A 26,272-nucleotide genomic window follows, 5' to 3' on the forward strand; every position below is an offset into this window, starting at 1 on the left:
ACGTGTTTTGTATTTATTAGCATTAGGGATTTTACATTGCGATTTCAACACCTCCAAATTTGGTAATGAAAACGACAAATTAGATGCACGTTACAATAAAACAATACTTTGTACTTATTACTCAACAAAAGACTCAACAAAAGACTCGACTCATTTAACTCAATGGCAAATTTACCGTTCACATTTGAACGGATACGGTATCTGCGACTCAATACTGTATACATTTTTGGTACGTTTGTGTATGTTCAATGACTTGATAATGTTAATTAGATTTTTAATGTTGTATTTAACAGTGAGCTGATAATAATGCTGATGAGTTATTGTATCTTGTTTTCTTCCACTTCGGAGTCTCATTTGCAAGTATGCATTTTATTTCAGTTTGTCCTACTGTAGGTGTGATGTTGTAGTCAGGAAGTTGTCTTCACCATTATGTTGAATATGCCAGTCTTTTCCTTTGCTGAGTCCTACAAAGTGTTTATACTGTAAATATTGTACCTTTTTCACACCAGCTGTTTGACTGTAAAAGTGCATCTTAGTTGTAGTTTTCATTATCGCCATGTAAATCTGCTCAAAAACAAGTAGCTTGTGTATGGCATATCTAATGGAAATTACCATCGAGTCAGCACTTTTTGAAATATTGAGCCTTACTTTTAGCTCTTTGTCAGGTTCAAACACTGATGACATCTATTAAACGAGACAAGAAGCAAGGAATTAAACAGAGACAGAATTACATTTGGCTCAATTTGAGGAGAAACGTCTGGGCTGTACTCTTGAACAGTCTCCAGCACGCTCTGGCGAAAGAGTGTACGCCACCTCTTTTTATTTGGACTTTCCGTGTTTACATAACAACAGCTGTTTCTAAAGGAATGGGGGGGTATGTAAACAGCCATTGTTTTCCGTCACATTAACACAAAATAAAAAGATGCCTCGGGCTTGGACTGGTCCTGGATCGAGCTTGGGCAGGTCTTGGATCAAAATAGAAAACCCCTCCCGTCACCTCCCAACGTACACAATGGAATTTTACAAGCCTTTGGCTTGGTGCAACAAAAACAGTTTCTTGTCTATTCACTGGGAACTTAGAGAACAGAAAGTTTTTTGATAATTTACATACAATTTTTCTGACACTCTTACTTTTCTATTAAGCATGTTTTCTTTGTTGTCATTAAAAATTGCAATATTACATCGAGGTCGTCCGCTAAGAATACAGTTGCCCCCCTTCAAAGTTTGAGGTAGGTTACTCAATCGCAGATTTTTTAATCTATTTTTTAAAGCATATTCTACATATTTTGGCCTAAATTAATTTCAAGCATAGAAATGGCTAAATTAAGTAAAAATATCAATAGTTTAGATCAGTAGTCTAAATTTTTAGTTCGGGCCGCTAGATTAAATTAGAGTCATCTCACACATTTAGAGTGTGATGCTTAGTATCGGGGCCACTGATTGGCTCAGCCTCAGGGAGTATTACTATATCAGATTAAACAAGTGTAAAGGTGATTATATGTGTTTTTTTGTTGTTAAAAAGAAAACTATTTAGAGGGTCGTAAAAAATGTTGATGCTCGAACTATAAAATATTGGATTTATAAATAATAATTCTTAATTTGCTTAAATTAATTCATCACGGTCAGGCCCTGAACCAATTAACAGTAATAGATGAGCAATGTTTGCCCGTTTAGTGCTTGAGTCGCTGTTGAATCAGCAAGTGGAATGATGTCACGTGCAACAAATGTAATGAGAAATGGTACACTGCAAAAAGTCAGTGTTCAAAAACAAGAAAAAAATATATAAAAATTAGGGGTATTTTATTTGAACTAAGCAAAATTATCTGCCAATAGAACAAGAAAATTTGGTTTGTCAAGACTTTACAAAATAAGTAAAATTAGCTAACCTCAATGAACCCAAAAATACCTTAAAATAAGTATATTCTCACTAATAACAAGTGCACTTTTCTTGGTAGAAAAAAAAGAGAACTTTTTGCTCAATATATTGAAAAATATTCTTAAATTAAGTAAATACTAGTGCCATTATCTTGACATAATGATATGCGCTCGGCATCATGATTTTTTTTTTCATGCTTGAAGAAATTATTACTTTAAAAAAGTAGTTTTATACTTGTGAGTGTTAATGACACAGCTTTGCATCAGTTGATATTCTAGTCAAGCATGTTTTACTCAATATAGGTCATAAAATCTCAGCAACAAGCTGTAAAATCTTACTGAGATCATTTAACCCTGAAAACAAGTAAAACACTCTAACATAAAATCTGCTTAATGAGAAGAATTATCTTATCAGACAGAAAATAAGCAAATATCACCCTTATTTGAGATATTTAATCTTACTTAGATTTCAGTTTTTGCAGTGTATTGTTTGAATTTACGTCAATTTTTATTCAGTAGTCCTGACACAATTCAGTTAGAACCTATAGAGCAGGGGTGTCAAACGTAGGGCCCGCGGGCCTGATCCGGCCCGTGTGATGAGTTTGCCAAGTATAAAAATGAGCTGGGTTTTTTTTAACAAAAGAAACTGCTGTTCTTTCATAGTTATTTTTATTGATTTTCACATTCACATTAACAACACATTCCAAACCCTCTTCATCTCCTACCCCTGCTGTCACTCAAAACAAAAAAACAACTAAAGTAAGAGTACAAAAGAAACCAGCGTAAAAAATTTAAAAAAATTAAAAAAATATTTTTCAATACAAGGCACTTGAGACAAAGTAATTGAAAGCTGAAACACACTGTAGAAGCAGCATGACAAGGCCTGAGACGTCGGCAGTCATATGCAAGTACGTATCTAGAGCTATTCTTGCACTTGTGTAGAGGATTGGTAAAAAAAAAATCAAAAAAGTTCTCCACACTTTAAAAAACTTGTTTTAAGAGTCCCGTAATGTATACCGTATTTTTCGGACTATAAGTCGCTCCGGAGTATAAGTCGCAACGGCCGAAAATGCATAATAAAGAAGGAAAAAAACAGATATAAGTCGCACTGGAGTATAAGTCGCATTTTTTGGGGAAATGTATTTGATAAAACCCAACACCAAGAATAGACATTTGAAAGGCAATTTAAAATAAATAAAGAATAGTGAACAACAGGCTGAATAAGTGTACGTTATATGAGGCATAAATAACCAACTGAGAACGTGCCTGGTATGTTAACGTAACATATTATGGTAAGAGTCATTCAAATAACTATAACATATAAAACATGCTATATGTTTACCAAACAATCTGTCACTCCTAATCGCTAAATCCCATGAAATCTTATACGTCTAGTCTCTTACGTGAATGAGCTAAATCATATTATTTGATATTTTACGGTAATGTGTTAATAATTTCACACATAAGTCGCTCCTGAGTATAAGTCACACCCCCGGCCAAACTATGAAAAAAACTGCGACTTATAGTCCGAAAAATACGGTACCTTATTTTCTCCAGCTTCAGGTTTGATAGCACATCCCTTATCCAGTGGGAGACTGAGGGTGGGACAGCCTCCTTCCACTTCAATAGTATCAGGCGGCGTGCGAGAAACTGCTGTTCTTAATGTGTCCATGTTACCATGAATTGATTAACGTGGACCCCGACTTAAACAAGTTGAAAAACTTATTCGGGTGTTACCATTTAGTGGTCAATTGTACGGAATATGTACTGTACTGTGCAATCTACTAATAAAGGTCTCAATCAATCAAAGTCCACTGGATGTCACAATAGCGATTCTGTTAGGCAAGCAAACGGTTTAAACCGGGGCCAAGCAAGAGGTACACCGTAAAGGGGGACTGTGGCTCCTCCTCCTCGACCCACATGAAACTTAAAACCTGCCGTTTTACGTCTTCTGCTTCAAACACATAGTCATTTGGCGCCCTCGTTGCCCCAAAATGTCTCTGTCAAACAAAAAAATTTAAAGTGAACTTAAACCTTTTGAATAGTTTTTACCTCCGTTTATTACGGTTTGTTGAGTTAGCTCTGGATTGATACGTGGACATGACAAAGTAAAAATATGGAACAGTGAAGTAAATGTTTTTGGAGGAGCTCATGCATTTCCCAAGTCGACAAGTGGCATCGGGAATAGGGGGACATTTGCATAATAGTTGAGCTGGGTTTCCTTTACAATCTTTCTGCTTAGCGGCCAGCGGCCAACAAGAAGACATTCGCCATATTTTTTTAATATAATTAATAGGGATGTCCGATAATGGCTTTTTTGCCGATATCCGATATTCCGATATTGTCCAACTCTTAATTACCGATACCGATATCAACCGATACCGATATATACAGTCGTGGAATTAACACATTATTATGCCTAATTTGGACAACCAGGTATGGTGAAGATAAGGTCCTTTTTAAAAAAATAAATAAAACAAAATAAGATAAATAAATTGAAAAAAAAAAATTGAATAAAAAAGAAAGTAAAACAATATAGAAGCAGTTACATAGAAACTAGTAATTAATGAAAATGAGTAAAATTAACTGTTAAATGTTAGTACTATTAGTGGACCAGCAGCACGCACAATCATGTGTGCTTACGGACTGTATCCCTTGCAGACTGTATTGATATATATTGATATATAATGTAGGAACCAGAATATTAATAACAGAAAGAAACAACCCATTTGTGTGAATGAGTGTAAAAGGGGGAGGAAGGTTTTTTGGGTCGGTGTACTATCTTGTGTTTTTTATGTTGATTTAATAAAAAAATTAAGAAAAAATAACAAAACGATACCGATAATAAAAAAACGATACCGATAATTTCCGATATTATCGGCAGGCCGATATTATCGGACATCTCTAATAATTAACCGTCAATTCCTTTAAGTTTCAGCTTTGCAACCATACTCCACCCGGAACCCAAAGACTTTGGTTTCCGGGTGGAGTATGCATACCACTTTTGGTAAGCAGAAGTGGCACTGCGGGAGGATACCTAGAAGAGTTTACATGTTGCGTTTTTGTTAAATCCCAGAAAGACTGTGACTTAATAAAGTTTAATCCTGGCTTTGTACATTGAGACAAAGTCTAAGCTTATTGTGTTTTTGAAACTACACCAATTTCCTCAGAATTTTCAACAAATTTAAAATGTTTGTGATTTGTACGTTTTCAGAATGTGCTTGTTCTATTTTTGGCCAAAGTAAAACAAAGAAAACAACCCGGAGTTTCCTTTATTTTTAAGTTATCATGCCATGATTTTACTTGGGAATAGATTTTCCTAGAGATGTCCGATTATGGCTTTTTTGCCGATATCCGTTATTCCGATATTGTCCAACTCTTAAATACTGATTCCGATATCAACCGATACTGAAATATACAGTCGTGGAATGAACACATTATTATGCCTAATTTTGTTGTGATGCCCCGCTGGATGCATTAAACAATGTAACAAGGTTTTCCAAAATAAATCAACTCAAGTTATGGAAAAAAAATGCCAACATGGCACTGCCATATTTATTATTGAAGTCACAAAGTGCATTATTTCTTTTTAACATGCCTCAAAACAGCAGCTTGGAATTTGGGACATGCTCTCCCTGAGAGAGCATGAGGAGGTTGAGGTGGGCGGGGTTGGGGGGGGGGGGGGGTTGTATATTGTAGCGTCCTGGAAGAGTTAGTGCTGCAAGGGGTTCTGGTTATTTGTTCTGTTGTGTTTATGTTGTGTTACGGTGCGGATGTTCTCCCGAAATGTGTTTGTCATTCTTGTTTGGTGTGGGTTCACAGTGTGGCGCATATTTGTAACAGTGTTTAAGTTGTTTATACGGCTACCCTCAGTGTGACCTGTATGGCTGTTGACCAAGTATGCCTTGCATTCACTTGTGTGTGTGAAAAGCCGTAGATATTATGTGATTGGGCCGACACGCAAAGGCAGTGCCTTTATGGCACGCCAACCAATATTGTTGTCTGGGTGGAAATCGGGAGAAATTCGGGAGAATGGTTGCCCCGGGAGATTTTCGGGAGGGGCACTGAAATTCGGGAGTCTCCCGGAAAAATCGAGAGGGTTGGCAAGTATGACTGGGAGACGCAACTGCTCTGTACTTCTCCCTACGCCCGTGTACCACTCCGTACAGCTGCGTTTTAAAAAGTCATACATTTTACTTTTTGAAACCGATACCGATAATTTCTGATATTACATTTTAAAGCATTTATCGGCCGATAATATCGGCAGTCCGATACTATAGGACATCTCTAACAGTAACCATACCTACTTTTATATGTTGCACGTGAAATCCAACATTGTTGAGGTCTGATTGTCCTGTGATTTTATTTCAGCATTTTTCTACTTATTCTCGCTTTTGTAGGAAATTAAAGTTGGAGAAGGAGTTGGCTGGAATGCTGTGGCGGATTCGATGGGAGGACCTTCAGTTCGAGAGCCCCAATAAATACCACAAACGATCTGGCAGTCGCCTCACCCTCTCACAGGTAAGTGCGAGCTAAAAACAATAAAACCAGGCAGCTGGGAAATAGAAATTGTTCAGTTCATGAAAGCTACGAGTGTTCATATTAACGCTGGCTGACCACCAAGGTGACATGAACACTCTGTTTTGCTCGGTCTGGCAGATTCCATTCGACACAAATACAAGATCCAATTAGATCCAACATTTATGTTGACTTGTATGCTCAGAGAAGCAAAGTAACAGAAATGGAGAGAATGAAGATCTCTTGTTTACATTCTTGGTTGTTTTCCGAGACGGCTGAGTTTGTGGTGACAGAAACATATTAGGCGATTGCTAAAATAAGCGTCTTAACATTCATAATACCTTGTAACCTTCCTCAAGTATCAGTCTCAGGAATAATAAGCATGTCTTTTCCAGATGATATTTTCCAAAGGGCTACTATGGAACATATTTCAATCGACCACGTTTATGCCATCCGACTCATCAAGTTCGGATCTTCTTATTACCAAATAGTTAAGGCAACATCAACATTCCAAGACATTAGAAGGTAGCAGTGTATAGACTATGGCAGGGATGTCAAACTCATTTTCATTGAGGGCCACAAAACTCATTTTCATTGAGGGTCGCTTGTAACAGTGAATAATGTATGAATTTGCCTCTGGATTTCATTATTAAATATATATATATATATATATATATATATATATATATATATATATATATATATATATATATATATAATATATATATATATATATATATATATATATATATATATATTTTTTTTTTTTTTAAATTTTATTTATTTATTTATTTTTTTTAAGTAGACCGTCGATTTTACAGTTAAAATATTTTCAAATATATTGTTTTTTTAATTTCTTACAACATTTCATGGTAAATATAAAAACAGTACCATTTTTTTTTTTTTACGGAAAAAGCTGGCATTTATTTGCCAGAATTTTACTATTAAATTGACATAGGTTCTTACTATAGATGTCCAATAATATCGGCAGACCGATATTATCGCCTGATAAATGCTTTAAAAAAAAAAAAAAAAAGTTTTAAAATGTAATATCGGAAATTATCGATATCGGTTTCAAAATTATCGGTATCGGTTTCAAAAAGTAAAATTTACGACTTTTTAAAACGCAGCTGTGTACACGGACGTAGGAGAAGTACAGAGCGCCAATAAACCTTAATATGTACGGCTTTTCACGCACACAAGTGAATGCAAGGCATACTTGGTCAACAGCCATACAGGTCACACTGAGGCTGGCCGTATAAACAACTTTAACACTGTTACAAATATGCGCCAGACTGTGAACCCACACCAAACAAGAATGACAAACACATTTCGGGAGAACATCCACACCGTAACACGACATAAACACAACAGAACAAATACCCAGAACCCCTTGCAGCACTAACTCTTCCGGGACGCCACAATATACACCCCCCGCTACCCCCTATAAAACCCCCACCCCCCCCCACCTCAACCCCGCCCACCTCAACCTCCTCATGCTCTCTCAGGGAGAGCATGTCCCAAATTCCAAGCTGCTGTTTTGAGGCATGTTTAAAAAAAATAATGCACTTTGTGACTTCAATAATAAATATGGCAGTGCCATGTTGGCATTTTGTTCCATAACTTGAATTGATTTATTTTGGAAAACCTTGTTACATTGTTTAATGCATCCAGCGGGGCATCACAACAAAATTAGGCATAATAATGTGTTAATTCCACAACTGTATATATCGGTATCGGTTGATATCGGAATCGGTAATTAAGAGTTGGACAATATCGGAATATCGGATATCGGCAAAAAAGCCATTATCGGACATCTCTAGTTTTTACAACAGTATATTGTGAATGGAAAAACAGTACAATTTCTTTTTTTATTCTGGCAATTTAGTTGCCAGTTTCTTCTACCGTAAAAACAAATGTACCATCTTTCCATTTACAGTAATACACTGTTAAAAACTGCAACTGTACATTTTACAGTCAAAAACTGGCAGCTCAGTCAACAGAATTTTAACACAAAAAACAGTAGTAGTTTTTTTTTCCAATTTACAGTAATATGCTGTGAAGAACAACGTGAAATATATTGTCATTGTTATTAATTTGATGGGTAGTTTGCTGTAAAGTTAAGTATTTTTATTTAGACAAAAACATGTTTAGAAAGTATGATAATATACTGTAATATTTGTTGCAATATTGGATACTATTAAAGTTTAAAATGTATGCAATTTCAAGCAGTACATATATTTTTTCTGTCAAAATGAAAGAAATCCATTACATTTAGTGAGAAAATATTAAGTACTTTATTGACACATCATTTCCAGGTGTTTGCGGGCCAGATAAAATGATGAGTTTGACACCTCTGGACTATGGTGTGTTGCCCTAGTCAGGAAGTAGTCTTTGCCATTAAGTTTAATGTGCCAGTCTTGTCTTTTGTTGAATCCCACAAAGTTCAGTTCAGTTCAGTTTCAGTTTATTTCGAACATGCACACAATACAATTACAATGTAACGCATCACATATTTCCAGTTGTTTCATTAAAGCACATCTGAAAGCCCCCCCCCCCCCCCCCCCCGTGTCTCGTTCCAGCTGCTGCTAATAAAGGCGACAGGTGATTAGATAACAAGGCCCACCTGGGCCATCCACTCACCTGTCGCAAGTCTTCGAGGCCGGTCCTTGCACATCCTGTTCCGCGGCAGGCCCACAATATCATATCCATATCCATTGTAAATTAGCATTAAGTTAGCACATTTTAAAGCCTCATTGTTGAGTGCTTTCTATCAGGCATACTTGCTTTGTTGACATGTAAAACTACAATGTTACTCAGAGGCAGTTCACTACAAATACGCCTGTTTGCCCGCCAAGTGTTTCAGCCGGTGTCGAGTCTGCAACTGGACATGACAGAGACTTGCCAACTCTTTCGGATTATCCGTAAGACTCGCAGATATTACCCTTGTCTAGTGACATACCGACTGACATTACAAACCTCCGGGGTTGTAATGTTTTTGTGTGGCTATAAAATATTTTGGTCAATAAACAAACACTTTATTAAAGCAATTTAAACAACGTCTACAATTGTTTTACTTAGAGTGAAAACTTTCTCTTCCGTATTCCCAGCACTCATCCAATCACCAGTCGGGACACATTCAGTAACTGTCAAACTATGTCATCCTCAAGCCGCTTTCTCACAGTCGCTTCCGGATGCGCCGTTTTGTGGGCGGTCTTAATTAAGTGGCTCACCTTCGACAGCGTCTTCTCCCCGTCATCTTTGTTGTAGCGGTGTAGCGTGCAAGGACGGGAGTGGAAGAAGTGTCAAAAGATGGAGCTAACTGTTTTAATGACATTTAGACTTTACTTAAATCAATAACGGAGCAGCATCTTCTCATCCGGAAACAACAACAAGGCCGGAAATGTCCGACCGGAACTCTCTAATAACTAAAGTTCCTTGGGTGAATAATGTAAACTCACTACACCGGTATGTTTTAGCGCTTTCATTGCAAGTTTATTGACAGATATAAGTAAGAACTTGACACTACTTTATATTAGAAATGGCAACAACGGAGGATAAATGTCCCATTACAAGAAGATAGAGAAAAAGAAGAAGCTTATCGACTACGTCGTCGGCACGGACTAAAAAGGCGGACGCGCGCAATTTTTCAGGATTTATGCAGATCCCAAATACAGATCAGCAGTTACCAGAAGGTGAGAAAAGTTGCTTTTGCATAATATTGCGAAACAAAACGCCAGATAATATGTCTTACCTTATACACACACCATAATAATACTCGTATGTTTAATGCGCCGACAATCCATCAATCGGTGCGGCTTCATAGCTTATCAAAGTCGTACTAAAACATTTTGATAGATTTTTCAGCGCCGTGTGTAATGTTCTATATTTTCAATGGAATATATAAAATGTTGGTGTTTACTTGAGTCAAATTGCCATCATATTGCAATCTACACGTATCTCTTATGTTTGACTGCCATCTACTGGTCACACTTATCATTACACCATGTACCAAATAAAATAGCTTCAAGGTCGGTAAGCAGAACCAGAATTATTCCGTACATTAGGCGCATCGGGATATAAGGCACACTGTCGAGTTTTGAGATAAAAAAACAAACACATTACACATTTGCTCCACACTGGTGTAAAAAAAATGGCCATCTACATAAGTAGAGTTTTGAAAAATATGTCTGTTGACTTAAAAACCCATTCACCAGCTGTTATGTGCATTTTGTCCAAGCCAGAAAAAACAAGCAGAGATGACTGGCACATCACATCTCTCTTCATCAATATAGTGAGAGGGTAGATCTGCAGCGACGTGTGTATTATCTTTAAAATCAGCGCATAGAAGTCGTCTCACAGGTAAACACTCGCAAGTCATCTTGATTGTCTGAATAGTAGAACCCTACAAACAATAATGAAGTCGACGCCAAAGTATGGAGCTTAGACAAAAGTGGATCGCAAACACCAAATGTTGGCAGATCTGGTGACATCACATGTAACAAAGTTATCGAAATTTGGTAACTTTTAATTTTTCATGAATAGGTGGGTACTTGGTAGTATCAACAGGGACTTTGTTGCTTTCAGTTATTTTGTCAACCGTTCATGTCAGGTCAGACAATCTAATGCAGTGTTTTTCAATCTTTTTTGAGGCAAGGCACATTTTTTGCGTTGAAAAAATCCGGAGGCACACCACCAGCAGAAATCATTAAAAAACGAAACTCGGTTGACAGTAAAAAGTTGTTGTTGCAATTGTTGGAAATTACTTTAAACCAGGGGTCACCAACGCGGTGCCCGCGGGCACCAGGTAGCCCGTAAGGACCAGATGAGTAGCCCGCTGGCCTGTTCTAAAAATAGCTCAAATAGCAGCACTTACCAGTGAGCTGCCTCTATTTTTTAAATGTTATTTATTTACTAGCAAGCTGATCTCGCTTTGCCCGACATTTTTAATTCTAAGAGAGACAAAACTCAAATAGAATTTGAAAATCCAAGAAAATATTTTAAAGACTTGGTCTTCACTTGTTTAAATAAATTCATAAATTGTTTTACTTTGCTTCCTATAACTTTCAGAAAGACAATTTTAGAGAAAAAATACAACCTTAAAAATAATTTTAGGATTTTTAAACACATATACCTTTTTACCTTTTAAATTCCTTCCTCTTCTTTCCTGACAATGTAAATCAATGTTCAAGTAAATTTATTTTTTTTATTGTAAAGAATAATAAATACATTTAAATTAAATTCTTCATTTTAGCTTCTGTTTTTTCGACGAAAAATATTTGTGAAATATTTTTTCAAAGTTATTATGATTAAAATTCAAAACAATTATTCTGGCAAATCTAGAAAATCTGTAGAATCAAATTTAAATCTTATTTCAAAGTCTTTTGAATTTCTTCTAAAATTGTTGTTCTGGAAAACCTAGAAGAAATAATGATTTGTCTTTGTTAGAAATATAGCTTGGTCCAATTTTTTATGTATTCTAACAAAGTGTAGATTGGATTTTAACCTATTTAAAACATGTCATCAAAATTCTAAAATTAATCTTAATCAGGAAAAATTACTAATGATGTCTCATAAATTCTTTTTTTAATTTTTTCAAAAGGATTCGAATTAGCTAGTTTTTCTCTTCTTTTTTTCGGTTGAATTTTGAATTTTAAAGAGTAGAAATTGAAGATAAACTATGTTTCAAAATGTAATTGTCATTTTTTTCGTGTTTTCTCCTCTTTTAAACCGTTCAATTAAGTGTAAATATCATTAATTATTAATAATAACATAGAGTTAAAGGTAAATTGAGCAAATTGGCTGTTTCTGGCAATTTATTTAAGTGTGTATCAAAGTGGTAGCCCTTCGCATTAATCAGTACTCAAGAAGTAGCTCTTGGTTTCAAAAAGGTTGGTGACCCCTGCTTTAAACCATAACCAACCATGCATCAATATAGCTCTTGTCTCAAAGTAGGTGTACTGTCACCACCTGTCACATCACGCCCTGACTTATTTGGAGTTTTTTGCTGTTTTCCTGAGTGTAGTGTTTTAGTTCTTGTCTTGCGCTCCTATTTTGGTGGCTTTTTCTCTTTTTTTGATATTTTCCTGTAGCAGTTTCATGTCTTCCTTTGAGCGATATTTCCCGCATCTACTTTGTTTTAGCAATCAGGAATATTTCAGTTGTTTTTATCCTTCTTTGTGGAGACATTGTTGATTGTCATGTCATGTTCGGATGTACATTGTGGACGCCGCCTTTGCTCCACAGTAAGTCTTTGCTGTCGTCCAGCATTCTGTTTTTGTTTACTTTGTAGCCAGTTCAGTTTTAGTTTCGTACTGCATAGCCTTCCCTAAGCTTCAATGCCTTTTCTTAGGGGCACTCACCTTTTGTTTATTTTTGGTTTAAGCATTACACACCTTTTTACCTGCACGCTGCCTCCCGCTGTTCCCGACATCTACAAAGCAATTAGCTACCGGCTGCCACCTACTGATATGGTAGAGTATTACACGGTTACTCTGCCGAGCTGTGGACAGATAATCTCCCACGGCACACCAGACTGTATGAAAAACACTGATCTAATGGATATCTTTAACGATGTCCATTGCACGGTCGTTAATACCTGCATGATATCTGAATGTGAAAGTGATGCTGCTCAATGTCTGCACAATTGAGTGTTTCGCTCTGTGAGAACATATTTACATATTACATACCTTGACCTGAAACACTTTAGATTTTCTCATAAATTAATTTTGCAGCGAAGTTGAAAGCTGCCACAATTTAATCCTCTTTGCTGCCGCCCACTCAAGGCTAACATACTTTATTTCCATTCTTTTGTTCGCAGAGAGGCTCCAGTTATGGCTCCCTGATAACCGCTCACGGAAAATATCAGCTATTTGCAAAAACGGGCTATTTTAAGGTAAGACTCGGTGAGTTCTGACATTTTCAACTCTCGTCTTTGCTGCCTACACATGTACGCGCTCGCTCACAAGGCTGAGTCCAGAGAGGGAGAAGAGAGGAAGAGAGAGAGAAAGTGTGTGGGCACATTTAAGTAGTTGAATGTAAAACTGCAGAATGCGTCATTTTTCTTTTTCTTTTTTTTTTTTCTTCTTATTTTCTCTTCCTCCCGTCTCCTTCTATGCTCTCTCATCGCCGTCTGTGTTACGGTGTTGTAATTGTGAAAAATCCGGATGCAGAAACAGACACAACACAGAGGAAGTAAATACAAAAAGGTTTAATGAAAGAATCCACAAAACAGCGGTAAAAGAGACATTTATATAGCCCTTAAAGGCCTACTGAAATGCATTTTTTTTATTTAAACAGGGATAGCAGATCCATTCTATGTGTCATACTTGATCATTTCGCGATATTGCCATATTTTTTCTGAAAGGATTTAGTAGAGAACATCGACGATAAAGTTCACAACTTTTGGTCGCTGATAAAAAAAAGCCTTGCCTGTACCGGAAGTAGCGTGACGTCACAGGTTGAAGGGCTCCTCACATTTCCCCATTGTTTACACCAGCAGCGAGAGCGATTCGGACCGAGAAAGCGACGATTACCCCATTAATTTGAGCGAGAATGAAAGATTTGTGGATGAGGAACATGAGAGTGAAGGACTAGAGTGCAGTGCAGGATGTATCTTTTTTCGCTCTGACCGTAACTTAAATACAAGGGTTCATTGGATTCCACACTTTGTCCTTTTTCTATTGTGGATCACGGATTTGTATTTTAAACCACCTTGGATACTATATCCTCTTGAAAATGAGAGTCGAGAACGCGAAATGGATATTCACAGTGACTTTTATCTCCATGACAATACATCGGCGAAGCACTTTAGCTACGAAGCTAACGTGATAGCATCGTGCTTAAATGCAGATAGAAACAAAATAAATAAGCCCCTGACTGGAAGGATAGACAGAAAATCAACAATACTACTATCAGGAGACACCGAACCCTGGACACTGGACCTGTAACCACACGGTTAATGCTGTGCCGCCTGTCGAAGCCTAGCAATGCTGTTGCTAATGACGCCATTGAAGCTAACTTAGCTACGGGACCTCGTCAGAGCTATGATAAAAACATTAGCACTCCACCTACGCCAGCCATCATCTGCTCATCAACACCCGTGCTCACCTGCGTTCCAGCGATCGACGGCGCGACGAAGGACTTCACCCGATCATCGATGCGGTCGGCGGCTTGCGTCGGATAGCGCGTCTGCTATCCAAGTCAAAGTCCTCCTGGTTGTGTTGCTGCAGCCAGCCGCTAATACACCGATCCCACCTACAGCTTTCTTCTTTGCAGTCTTCATTGTTCATTAAACAAATTGCAAAAGATTCACCAACACAGATGTCCAGAATACTGTGGAATTTTGCGATGAAAACAGAGCTGTTTGTATTGGGATACAATGTGTCCGAATACTTCCATTTCAACCATCGACATCACGCGCATACGTCATCATACAAAGACGTTTTCAACCGGAAGTTTAGCGGGAAATTTAAAATTGCACTTTATAAGTTAACCCGGCCGTATTGGCATGTGTTGCAATGTTAAGATTTCATCATTGATGTATAAACTATCAGACTGCGTGGTCGGTAGTAGTGGCTTTCAGTAGGCCTTTAATCACAAGTGTCTCAAAGGGCTGCACAAGCCACAACGACATCCTCGGCTCAGATCCCACATCAGGGCAAGAAAAAACTCAACCCAATGGGATACAATGAGAAACCTTGGAGGGGACCGCAGATGTGGGATGACCTCAGATGATGAATTAACCTTAAGAGAGGCAGGGAGCTTCAGATGAACAGCACATCAGTTGATCTTCCACTCAACCTAATAGGCATACTTGCCAACCCTCCCGATTTTTCCGGGAGACTCCCGGATTTCAGTGCCCCTCCTGAAAATCTCCCGGGGCAACCATTCTCCCGAATTTCTCCCGATTTCCACCTGGACAACAAATTTGGGGCCTTTAGCGTCCTCTCTCACCTGAAACCTTCACCCCTTAACAGCCGCATGTTGTCCAGGCGTCCGCTTTTCCTCCATATAAACAGCTTGCCGGCCAAGTCACATAATAATGTAGCGTTGGACGGGTTTAACAATGGTCTTTACTCGAAGATGTCAAGAAATGCTGACACGTGGTATGATCTTTTAACTGGTTTAATGATAACGTTATTTTCAAGCACACAACGCATACTTGGTCAACAGCCATACATGTCACACTGAGGATGACCGTATAAACAACTTTAACACTGTTGCAAATATGCGCCACACTGTCAACCCACACCAAACAAGAATGACAAACACATTTTGGGAGAACATAAACACAACAGAACAAATACCCAGAACCCCCTGCAGCACTAACTCTTCCGAGACGCTACAATAACATCTACGGCTTTTGGAGCTCAGTGCACAACTGCACACACAACAAGAAGGAGACGAAGCAGAAGAACGAAGAAGAGACATGGCGACGACGAGTAAGAAGAAGAAGTACGCTTGCTAGTTCCAAAATGATTGGAAAAAAGAATTTCATTTCATCCAGGACAGCTCGAAGGGGAAGGGGTATGCTGCCTGCACCTCAACCCCTCCCCCGCCCCCCTCATCTCCCGAATTCGGAGGTCTCAAGGTTGGCAAGTATACTAATAGGGGCCGATGAAGCTAGGGTTCTATTTGTGAGACTCTGTGGCCAAGGATAAATCCCTAAACGAAAGCCATACCCTTGGCCAGATTAATAGTCGGCCCAGCGTTGCGGTGAAAATTGACCAGTGTCTGGTTGCATTCGGACGTACGGCCTGGTGCGACCCTTGTATCAGGCCTAACCTGGCGAACACGACGTAGGAGGTCTTTAACTGCGGGCACCGCTGAGTGGAATTCTTGAGATAGAAAACACCGGAGGCTGGAACCCAAAAGCTGCACAAAATGGGTAAAGTCCCGTGGTGGAGGAAACAGGGGTACTAGGGGCATATTCAATCCATGGGAAGTGAAGAGCCTAGGAGGACGGGTGTTGGTGGCAAACACAGCAAATAGCTGACTCCAGATCTGGGTTTGTTTGCTCAGTCTGGCCATTTGACTAAGGATGGTAGTCCATTGACAAACTGCCAGTAGCCCGCATTACCTTGGACTAGAACTGGGGTCCCCTGTGGTACACCACGTCAGCTGTTTGTTTTTAGCAAAATACATTGTTTACTGGGAGTCTGGTGATCGCCAGAGCAGAGGGTATTTTCTTCAAAAGGACAAGTGTGCAGGCTTGGAAAATCTGTCGACAATGGTAAGAATGTCTGTGTGTCCTTTGGAATGAGGATGTCCTGTAATAAAGTCCAATGCCACCACGGCAGGGAAGGACTGGGATTAGTCTGACTGGAAGCTGATGGAAGGACTTGTTGTCGCCACAAATGGCATTTTGTCGGAACGAGCAGACAGCCACCAAAATCTCTGGGATTGTAGGGATGATATAGCCACTTATGTTTTTTCCTGACCTAAAATATATATATATATATATATATATATATATATATATATATATATATATATATATATATATATATATATATATATATATATATATATATATATATATATATATATACACACTACCGTTCAAAAGTTTGGGGTCACCCAAACAATTTTGTGGAATAGCCTTCATTTCTAAGAACAAGAATAGACTGTCGAGTTTCAGATGAAAGTTCTCTTTTTCTGGCCATTTTGAGCGTTTAATTGACCCCACAAATGTGATGCTCCAGAAACTCAATCTGCTCAAAGGAAGGTCAGTTTTGTAGCTTCTGTAACGAGCTAAACTGTTTTCAGATGTGTGAACATGATTGCACAAGGGTTTTCTAGTCATCAATTAGCCTTCTGAGCCAATGAGCAAACACATTGTACCATTAGAACACTGGAGTGATAGTTGCTGGAAATGGGCCTCTATACACCTATGTAGATATTGCACCAAAAACCAGACATTTGCAGCTAGAATAGTCATTTACCACATTAGCAATGTATAGAGTGTATTTCTTTAAAGTTAAGACTAGTTTAAAGTTATCTTCATTGAAAAATAAGGACATTTTAATGTGACCCCAAACTTTTGAACGGTAGTGTATATATGTATATACTGCCAATTGTGTACATTTTAGTGTGAAAATTACAGCAATACTGGCTTAGGGTGAATGACCTCCTATTAATTACATGAGTGCCTCTGTGATGTGTGTTGAACGTAGGGGAACCTGGTGGCCATCAAACATGTCAACAAGAAGAGGATCGAGCTTACCAGACAGGTTCTACTGGAGCTAAAACATGTAAGTGTTGCTTAAATATAACATATTTGTTTGCTTTATTTGATGTTGATTTTTGGAAGGTAGATAGAAAAGCATAACAGTACTTTTCTTTGTTTTAAAGGCCTACTGAAATGACATTTTTTTATTTAAACGGGGATAGCAGATCCATTCTATGTGTCATACTTGATCATTTCGCGATATTGCCATATTTTTGCTGAAAGGATTTAGTAGAGAACATCGACGATAAAGTTCGCAACTTTTGGTCGCTGATAAAAAAAAGCCTTGCCTGTACCGGAAGTAGCGTGACGTCACAGGTTGAAAGGCTCCTCACATTTCCCCATTGTTTACACCAGCAGCGAGAGCAATTCGGACCGAGAAAACAAGGATGAAAGATTTGTGGATGAGGAACGTGAGAGTGAAGGACTAGAGTGCAGGGCAGGACGCATCTTTTTTCGCTCTGACCGTAACTTTGGTACAAGCTGGCTCATTGGATTCCACACTCTCTCCTTTTTCTATTGTGGATCACGGATTTGTATTTTAAACCACCTCGGATACTATATCCTCTTGAAAATGAGGGTCGAGAACGCGAAATGGACATTCACAGTGACTTTTATCTCCACGACAATACATCGGGGAAGCACTTTAGCTACGGAGCTAACGTGATAGCATCGGGCTTAACTGCAGATAGGAACAAAAGAAATAAACCCCTGACTGGAAGGATAGACAGAAAATCAACAATACTATTAAACCATGGACCTGTAACTACACGGTTAATGCTTTCCAGCCTGGCGAAGCTTAACAATGCTGTTGCTAACGACGCCATTGAAGCTAACTTAGCAACCGGACCTCACAGAGCTATGCTAAAAATGGGAGGACGCCACCTCTTCTTCTGCTCCGCTTTACTGTGGTGTCCCCCAGGGATCCATTCTAGGCCCCATATTGTTTTCCTTGTACATTCTCCCTCTTGGAGAGATTTTTAAGAAACATGGAGTGTCTTATCACTTTTATGCAGATGACTGCCAAATGTATATGCCAATTTCAAAAGGCCACGGCCCCCTGACACCCCTTCTCAACTGTCTATGTGATGTCAAGGCTTGGTTAGCCCAGAATTTTTTAATAATGAATGAGGGAAAAACGGAAATTTCAGTTTTTGGTCCGGCCCTCGCTGACTTGGGACCATTGCAAAATCATGTGCATCCCAAAGTCACCAGCCTTGGCGTCACTATAGACAGCGATTTTAAATTTGACAAACAAGTCAATGGCGTTTTAAAATCGTGTTTTTATCATCTTCGTCTTTTAGCAAAGGTAAAACCATTTTTATCTTTTAACCTTTTTGAACAAGTCGTGCATGCTTTTATTTCAAGTCGCCTGGCTGGACTACTGCAATGCACTTTATGCTGGCATTAGCCAAAAAGCTCTCTCCCGGTTGCAGTTAGTCCAGAACGCGGCAGCACGACTTTTAACAGAGGCCAGGAAACGTGAGCATATAACCCCAATTCTTCGGAGTTTGCACTGGCTCCCTGTTCATCTTAGAATTGATTTTAAATCCTTGCTGTTTGTTTGTAAAGCTTTACATGGACTGGCACCTCAGTATATCTCGGACCTCATCCAAGTTTACACTCCTGCGCGCGCTCTGAGGTCCGAGAGCCAGCTCCAGCTCGTGGTGCCCAGGACGAGACTTAAAACCAGGGGAGACAGGGCCTTCTCTGTGGTCGGCCCTAAACTCTGGAACACTCTGCCCCTCCATGTTCGAACTGCTTCCACAGTGGAGTGTTTTAAGTCTCGTCTTAAGACCCACTTTTATTCTTTGGCTTTTAACACTACGTGAGTTGTGTGGTCTTCTGTCCTCTGTTGTCCTGTGTGGTTAGGGTTAGGGTTATACATTTTGATGTCTATTTTACTGTTTTAATTGGTTTTACCCTTTAAAATCGTTTTTAATCATATTTATTTTTTATATTGTCTCTGTATTGGTTTTCTATTCATTTATTCTTTGTTTTTATTCAGTCATTGGTGTAGCATAATATTGTTTTTAATATTATTTTTAATATCGTTTTTAATATTGTTTTTAACATGGCTGTGCAGCACTTTGGAAACATTCTTGTTGTGTAAATGTGCTATATAAATAAAGTGGATTGGATTGGATTGAAAAACATTAGCTATCCACCTACGCCAGCCAGCCCTCATCTGCTCATCAACACCCGTGCTCACCTGCGTTCCAGCGATCGACGGAGCGACGAAGGACTTCACCCGATCATCAATGCGGTCGGCGGCTAGCGTCGGATAGCGCGTCTGCTATCCAAGTCAAAGTCCTCCTGGTTGTGTTACTGCAGCCAGCCGCTAATACACCGATCCCACCTACAGCTTTCTTCTTTGCAGTCTTCATTTTTCATTAAACAAATTGCAAAAGATTCACTAACACAGATGTCCAGAATACTGTGGCTTTTTGTATTGGATACAATGTGTCCGAATACTTCCGTTTCAACGATTGACGTCACGGGCATACGTCATCATACATAGACGTTTTCAACCGGAAGTTTAGTGGGAAATTTAAAATTGCACTTTATAAGTTAACCCGGCCATATTGGCATGTGTTGCAATGTTAAGATTTCATCATTGATATATAAACTATCAGACTGCGTGGTCGGTAGTAGTGGGTTTCAGTAGGCCTTTAAGGTGTTAATGTTTATTGTTCCACTCTTTTCCACTGCTCTTTCTGCTGTGATTACAATCCAGTTATTTAACAAATGTTGGCGTACATTCGTCAAAAGTATTGATCCTTCAATGCCATGTCGTTATCCAACATGTAAAAAATACATCGATACCTGCTTTTTTCAGTATCGTCATTACTGAAGACCTTACAACGCTCTTTCCTTGGCAAGCCGCATCAATTCTTATCAAATAAAAAAGCTGTCATGAATGTATTCCTCGCATGAGTGAGCGCAGAGCTCCGCCACCACAAGCCTAGTATAGGGAGTTTGCATTAGCACAGAGTGCAGTAAACCTCCAGAATGGTGCAACCCAACATTTATCACTTTTATAAGTGATAAGAGAACGCAGCTCAGAGGCACTCTTTTAGTCATTTAAACGCCACCGCTTTACTTAATTCATCAGGAAGGCAAAATGTGGCCTGGGGATCCATTTGCTCGAAGCAGCTTTTTTATGGCACATTGTAGAAATAAAAAAAAGCTAAACAATTATAAAAAATAGAGCAAAAAGGCGTAACATAATGTAATGAGGCTGAAATGTTTATTCTAGCAATGAATACTAACACAAAGAGTTGTTGTTATATCTATGTTTTAGTGTTATTAGCATATTTTATTACAAATTACACCACCAAATTGAAAAATATTAAGACAAATATTGTTTGTTTTATATACTGCTGTTATTTTTACAATATATAATATTAGGTTATTTTTGTTATTTATAATCATATTCATTATAGGGTTCTCTCGATACCAATATTTTGGTACCGGTACCAGTACCAAAATGTACTTCAATACTTTTCTAAATAAAGGGGACCACAAAAAAATGGCATTATTGGCTTTATTTTAACAACAAATCTTACGGTACATTAAACATATGTTTCTTATTGCAATCGAAGAACAATGTTGTCCTTAAATAAAATAGTGAACATACGAGACAACTTGAATTTGCCTCTGGATTTCACGATTAGACTGTCGATTTTACAGTAAAAACTTTACATTTATAAAATGTCACTGTAAAATATAGTGTTTTTTTAAATGTTTTACAACATTTTACGTTTTTGTTTTTGGTTGGAGTTTTTACGGAAAAAGCTGGCAGCTTTGTTGTCAGAATTTTACTATTAAATTTACTGTACATTGGTTTTTACAGCAATATATTCTTAATGGAAAAACAGTACAAGTTCCTTTTTTATTCTGGCAACTTAGCTGCTAGTTTTTTTTACCGTACAGACAATGTATCGTTTTTCCGTTTACAGTGATACACCGTTAAAAACTACATTTTACAGTAAACATATGGCAGCTCAGTCAACAGAATTTTTATGCAAAACAAGTCGATACTACTATGATTACATCGATAGTTTTTATCGTCACAAAATCTTTTTTCATTATTTTTAAAATTCATATTATGTTTATCCCTGGACACATGAGGACTTTGAATATGACCAATGTATGATCCTGTAACTACTTGGTATCGGATTGATACCTAAATTTGTGGTATTATCCAAAACTAATGTAAAGCATCCAAACAACAGAAAAATAAGTCATTATTACATTTTAACAGAAGTCCGTAATGCCATTTTTTTTGTGGTCCCCTAATTTTGAAAAGTATACCAAAATTAGAGATGTCCGATAATATCGGACTGGCGATATTATCGGCCGATAAATGCTTTAAAATGTAATATTGGAAATTATCGGTATCGGTTTCAAAAAGTAAAATGTATGACTTTTTAAAACGCCGCTGTACGGAGTGGTACACGGACGTAGGGAGAAGCACAGAGCGCCAATAAACCTTAAAGGCACTGCCTTTGCGTGCCGGCCCAATCACATAATATCTACGGCTTTTCACACACACAAGTGAATGCAAGCATACTTGGTCAACAGCCATACAGGTCACACTGAGAGTGACCGTATAAACAATTTTAACACTGTTACAAATATGCGCCACACTGTGAACCCACACCAAACAAGAATGACAAACACATTTCGGGAGAACATCCGCACCGTAACACAACATAAACACAACAGAACAAATACCCAGAACCCCTTGCAGCACTAACTCTTCCAGAACGATAGAATTTACCCCCCCCGCCCCAACCCCACCCACCTCAACCTCCTCATGCTCTCTCAGGGAGAGCATGTCCCAAATTCCAAGCTGATGTTTTGAGGCATGTTAAAAAAAATAATGCACTTCGTGACTTCAATAATAAATATGGCAGTGCCATGTTGGCATTTTTTTCCATAACTTGAGTTGATTTATTTCGGAAAACCTTGTTACATTGTTTAGTGCATCCAGCGGGGCATCACAACAAAATTAGGCATAATAATGTGTTAATTCCACGACTGTATATATCGTATCGGTTGATATCGGAATCGGTAATTAAGAGTTGGACAATATCGGAATACCGGATATCGGCCAAAAAGCCATTATCGGACATCTCTAACTGAAATACATTTTGGGACTGGTACCTGTACTAAAATATTGGTATTGGGACAACACTACATGTTTCTAACCAAAAAACAAATAAATAAATAAATGAATACAAAATTTTTTTTATTTAAAATTTAAAAAAATACAAAAATTAATTTAAAAATCTTTCTAACCGTCGGCGAGCTCGAGTGCTTCACATGCCCTGTTTGCTAAATTATTATCTGCTCCTTTTTTCAAATAGTTTGCCTCGCTCTGTGTTTCTGGGCTGGCCACGTGCGTCACAGCCGGGTAGAGAAGATCAGTCAGAACTTCCTGGAAGCCTCCATGACCTCTCACTGGAGAGTGGCTGCTGTCTTAACTGGCAGCTCCTCAGACCTCCCAAAGGCTCGATGGCCCGTCAAGCCTCAGCTCATGAAAAAGCCAAATAGATGGTGGAAACTTAACCACTTGTCTCCCAGAGACCCCCACACGGCCCCCATCCTCTGCACCAGCCAGTGTTCCGCAGGGGAAATTATGTAGGCCAAAGGGCAGGCTAACATCTACCAGGCTGTGAAACTGGAGCAACTCACTGGTTTTCTGAAACTTTTGACTTTTCCGAGGAGAAACGAACGCTGCTGAAATTATGAATACCATTTTTTTTTAGATGTTGGCTTCTGAGATATATGCTATTTTTTCCGAGGTGTCAGACCGAAGGCACCAGGAGGACTTCCATGGCTCCTTATTAATCCCAAAATCAATCATCTAATTCACCGAAATTGCTTTTTAAGCAGTTTAGTGATTTATGCTTTTTAAGTGTTTTCTTTGGACCGTGGGTGTCTTCCATGCAGAGTTCTTGGCCGTGGCGCTGCACCTCGTTCAACCTTCTCAACACTTTTTTTTTTTTTTCTTCATCCACACACTGCCTCATTCATAACCTCCAAGGCCAATTTATGCACTTGCACATGTTTCGAGGGGGGTGCAAGTGAGAAGGAACACGTAGAAAAAAGACGCCGCGCCAACTAGCCGACGGCCAGTACACCGTTTTTGATGAAATGCTGGCAGAAGTAATCCCGCAACTCTGAATCCAAATGAGCTGCCAGTGTCCTCTTTTTCCACAGGCTTGGAGAGACGTGATGTTTGGAAAGTGACTCTGTGTTTGTGCGTTATTTTCAGATGAGAGATGTCCAGTTCAACCATCTTACCCGCTTCATCGGGGCCTGCATTGACCCTCCCAACATATGCATCATAACCGAGTATTGCCCCAGAGGCAGCCTACAGGTACACTGCGAACACTGAAATCTAAGTAAGATTAAATATCTCAAATAAAGGTGATATTTGCTTATTTTCTGTCTGATAAATTAATTCTTCTCACTAAGCAGATGTTCTGTTAGTGTTTTACTTGTTTTAAGTGTTTTGGTCCTAAATGATCTCAGTCAGATGTTACAGCTTGTTGCTGAGATTTGATGACCTATATTGAGTAAAACATGCTTGAAACTAGAATATCAACTGATGCAAAGCTGTGTCATCAACACTCACAAGTATAAAACTACCCTTTCAAAGTAATAATTTCTTATTTCAAGCATGAAAAAAAAAAAATCACGACTTTGACACAATTGTGTCTCATAATTAAAACAGATGACAGCCAAATGGACTTTGCTGTTTTATTTTCAATGAAACGAGAGAAAATACGTACTCCTATAGTAGTACAGTTGGCACTGTACAGTAAACTGACAGTTAATATTTAAGCATTTAACATGTGACATTTCAAACAATTTTGAACAGAAATAGTTCATGCACATTCAGGTAAATTCTTCAAAATTATAATAAAAAATTTTGGCTGGGGGCCGGGCTGTATATATATATATATATATATATATATATATATATATATATATATATATATATATATATATATATATATATATATTAGGGCTGCAACTAACGATTAATTTGATAATCGATTAATCTGTCGATTATTACTTCGATTAATCGATTAATAATCGGATAAAAGAGACAAACTACATTTCTACACTTTCCAGTATTTTATTGAAAAAAAAACAGCATACTGGCACCATACTTATTTTGAATATTGTTTCTCAGCTGTTTGTACATGTTGCAGTTTATAAATAAAGTTTTATAAAAATAGAAAAATTGCCTCTGCGCATGCGCATAGCATAGATCCAACAAATCGATGACTAAATTAATCGCCAACTATTTTTATAATCGATTTTAATCGATTTAATCGATTAGTTGTTGCAGCCCATATATATATATATATATATATATATATATATATATATATATATATATATATATATATATATATATATATATATATATATATATATATATATATAGAGAGAGAGAGAGAGAGAGAGAGAGAGAGAGAGAGAGAGAGAGAGAGAGAGAGAGAGAGAGAAAATACGTACTCCTATAGTAGTACAGTTGGCACTGTACAGTAAACTGACAGTTAATATTTAAACATTTAACATGTGACATTTCAAACAATTTTGAACAGAAATTGTTCATGCACATTCAGGTAAATTCTTCAAAATTATAATAAAATTTTTTGGCTGGGGGCCGGGCTGTATGTATATATATATATATATATATATATATATATATATATATATATATATATATATATATATATATATATATATATATATATATATATATATATATATATATATATATATATATATATATTAGGGCTGCAACTAACGATTAATTTGATAATCGATTAATCTGTCGATTATTACTTCGATTAATCGATTAATAATCGGATAAAAGAGACAAACTACATTTCTACACTTTCCAGTATTTTATTGAAAAAAAACCAGCATACTGGCACCATACTTATTTTGAATATTGTTTCTCAGCTGTTTGTACATGTTGCAGTTTATAAGTAGAGGTTTATATAAAAAAAAAAAAATTGCCTCTGCGCATGCGCATAGCATAGATCCAACAAATCGATGACTAAATTAATCTCCAACTATTTTTTATAATCGATTTTAATCGATTTAATTGATTAGTTGTTGCAGCCCTAATATATATATATATATATATATGTATATATATATATATATATATATATATATATATATATATATATATATATATATATATATATATATATATATATATATATATATATATATATATATATATATATATATATATATATATATATACAGTATATATATATATATATTCCTCGCACACTAATTGACTGAAAGAGCATGCACTTGGCACGATGATGTCATGTTATCAATGGGAAATGCATTTTTAGACAATATGATTTTTTGCCTGAGCGGCTAGGAGACCCCAAGAGTAACAAGCGGTTGCCTTGAAAAAAAATAAACTAGTTTTTAATATAAGTTTGCTGGTTTCAAGAAATGTAATGCCGAGCACATATCATTATGTCAAGATAATGGCACTAGCATTTACTTAATTTAAGAATATTTTTGAACATATTGAGAAAAAAAGTCTCTTTTTTTTTTTTTTTTCTACTAAGAAAAGTGCACTTCTTATTA

The 26,272-nt window shown here is 37.5% G+C and overlaps 1 protein-coding gene across 2 annotated transcripts in view; it reads left to right on the forward strand.

The window, feature by feature from the left end:
• The window catches only part of npr2 (natriuretic peptide receptor 2), a 198,465-nt gene that overhangs the window by 99,129 nt on the left and 73,064 nt on the right, over nt 1-26,272 (forward strand). For both annotated transcript variants that reach the window (XM_062031569.1, XM_062031570.1), the window contains exons 8-11: nt 6,276-6,396; nt 13,214-13,288; nt 17,571-17,648; nt 23,910-24,014. In XM_062031569.1, the coding sequence (XP_061887553.1) occupies nt 6,276-6,396; nt 13,214-13,288; nt 17,571-17,648; nt 23,910-24,014 (379 nt within the window). The remainder of the gene's footprint in view (nt 1-6,275; nt 6,397-13,213; nt 13,289-17,570; nt 17,649-23,909; nt 24,015-26,272) is intronic.

This window comes from Entelurus aequoreus, linkage group LG21 (genome assembly GCF_033978785.1).
Source record: "Entelurus aequoreus isolate RoL-2023_Sb linkage group LG21, RoL_Eaeq_v1.1, whole genome shotgun sequence".
In the NCBI taxonomy this organism is placed as follows: domain Eukaryota; kingdom Metazoa; phylum Chordata; class Actinopteri; order Syngnathiformes; family Syngnathidae; genus Entelurus; species Entelurus aequoreus.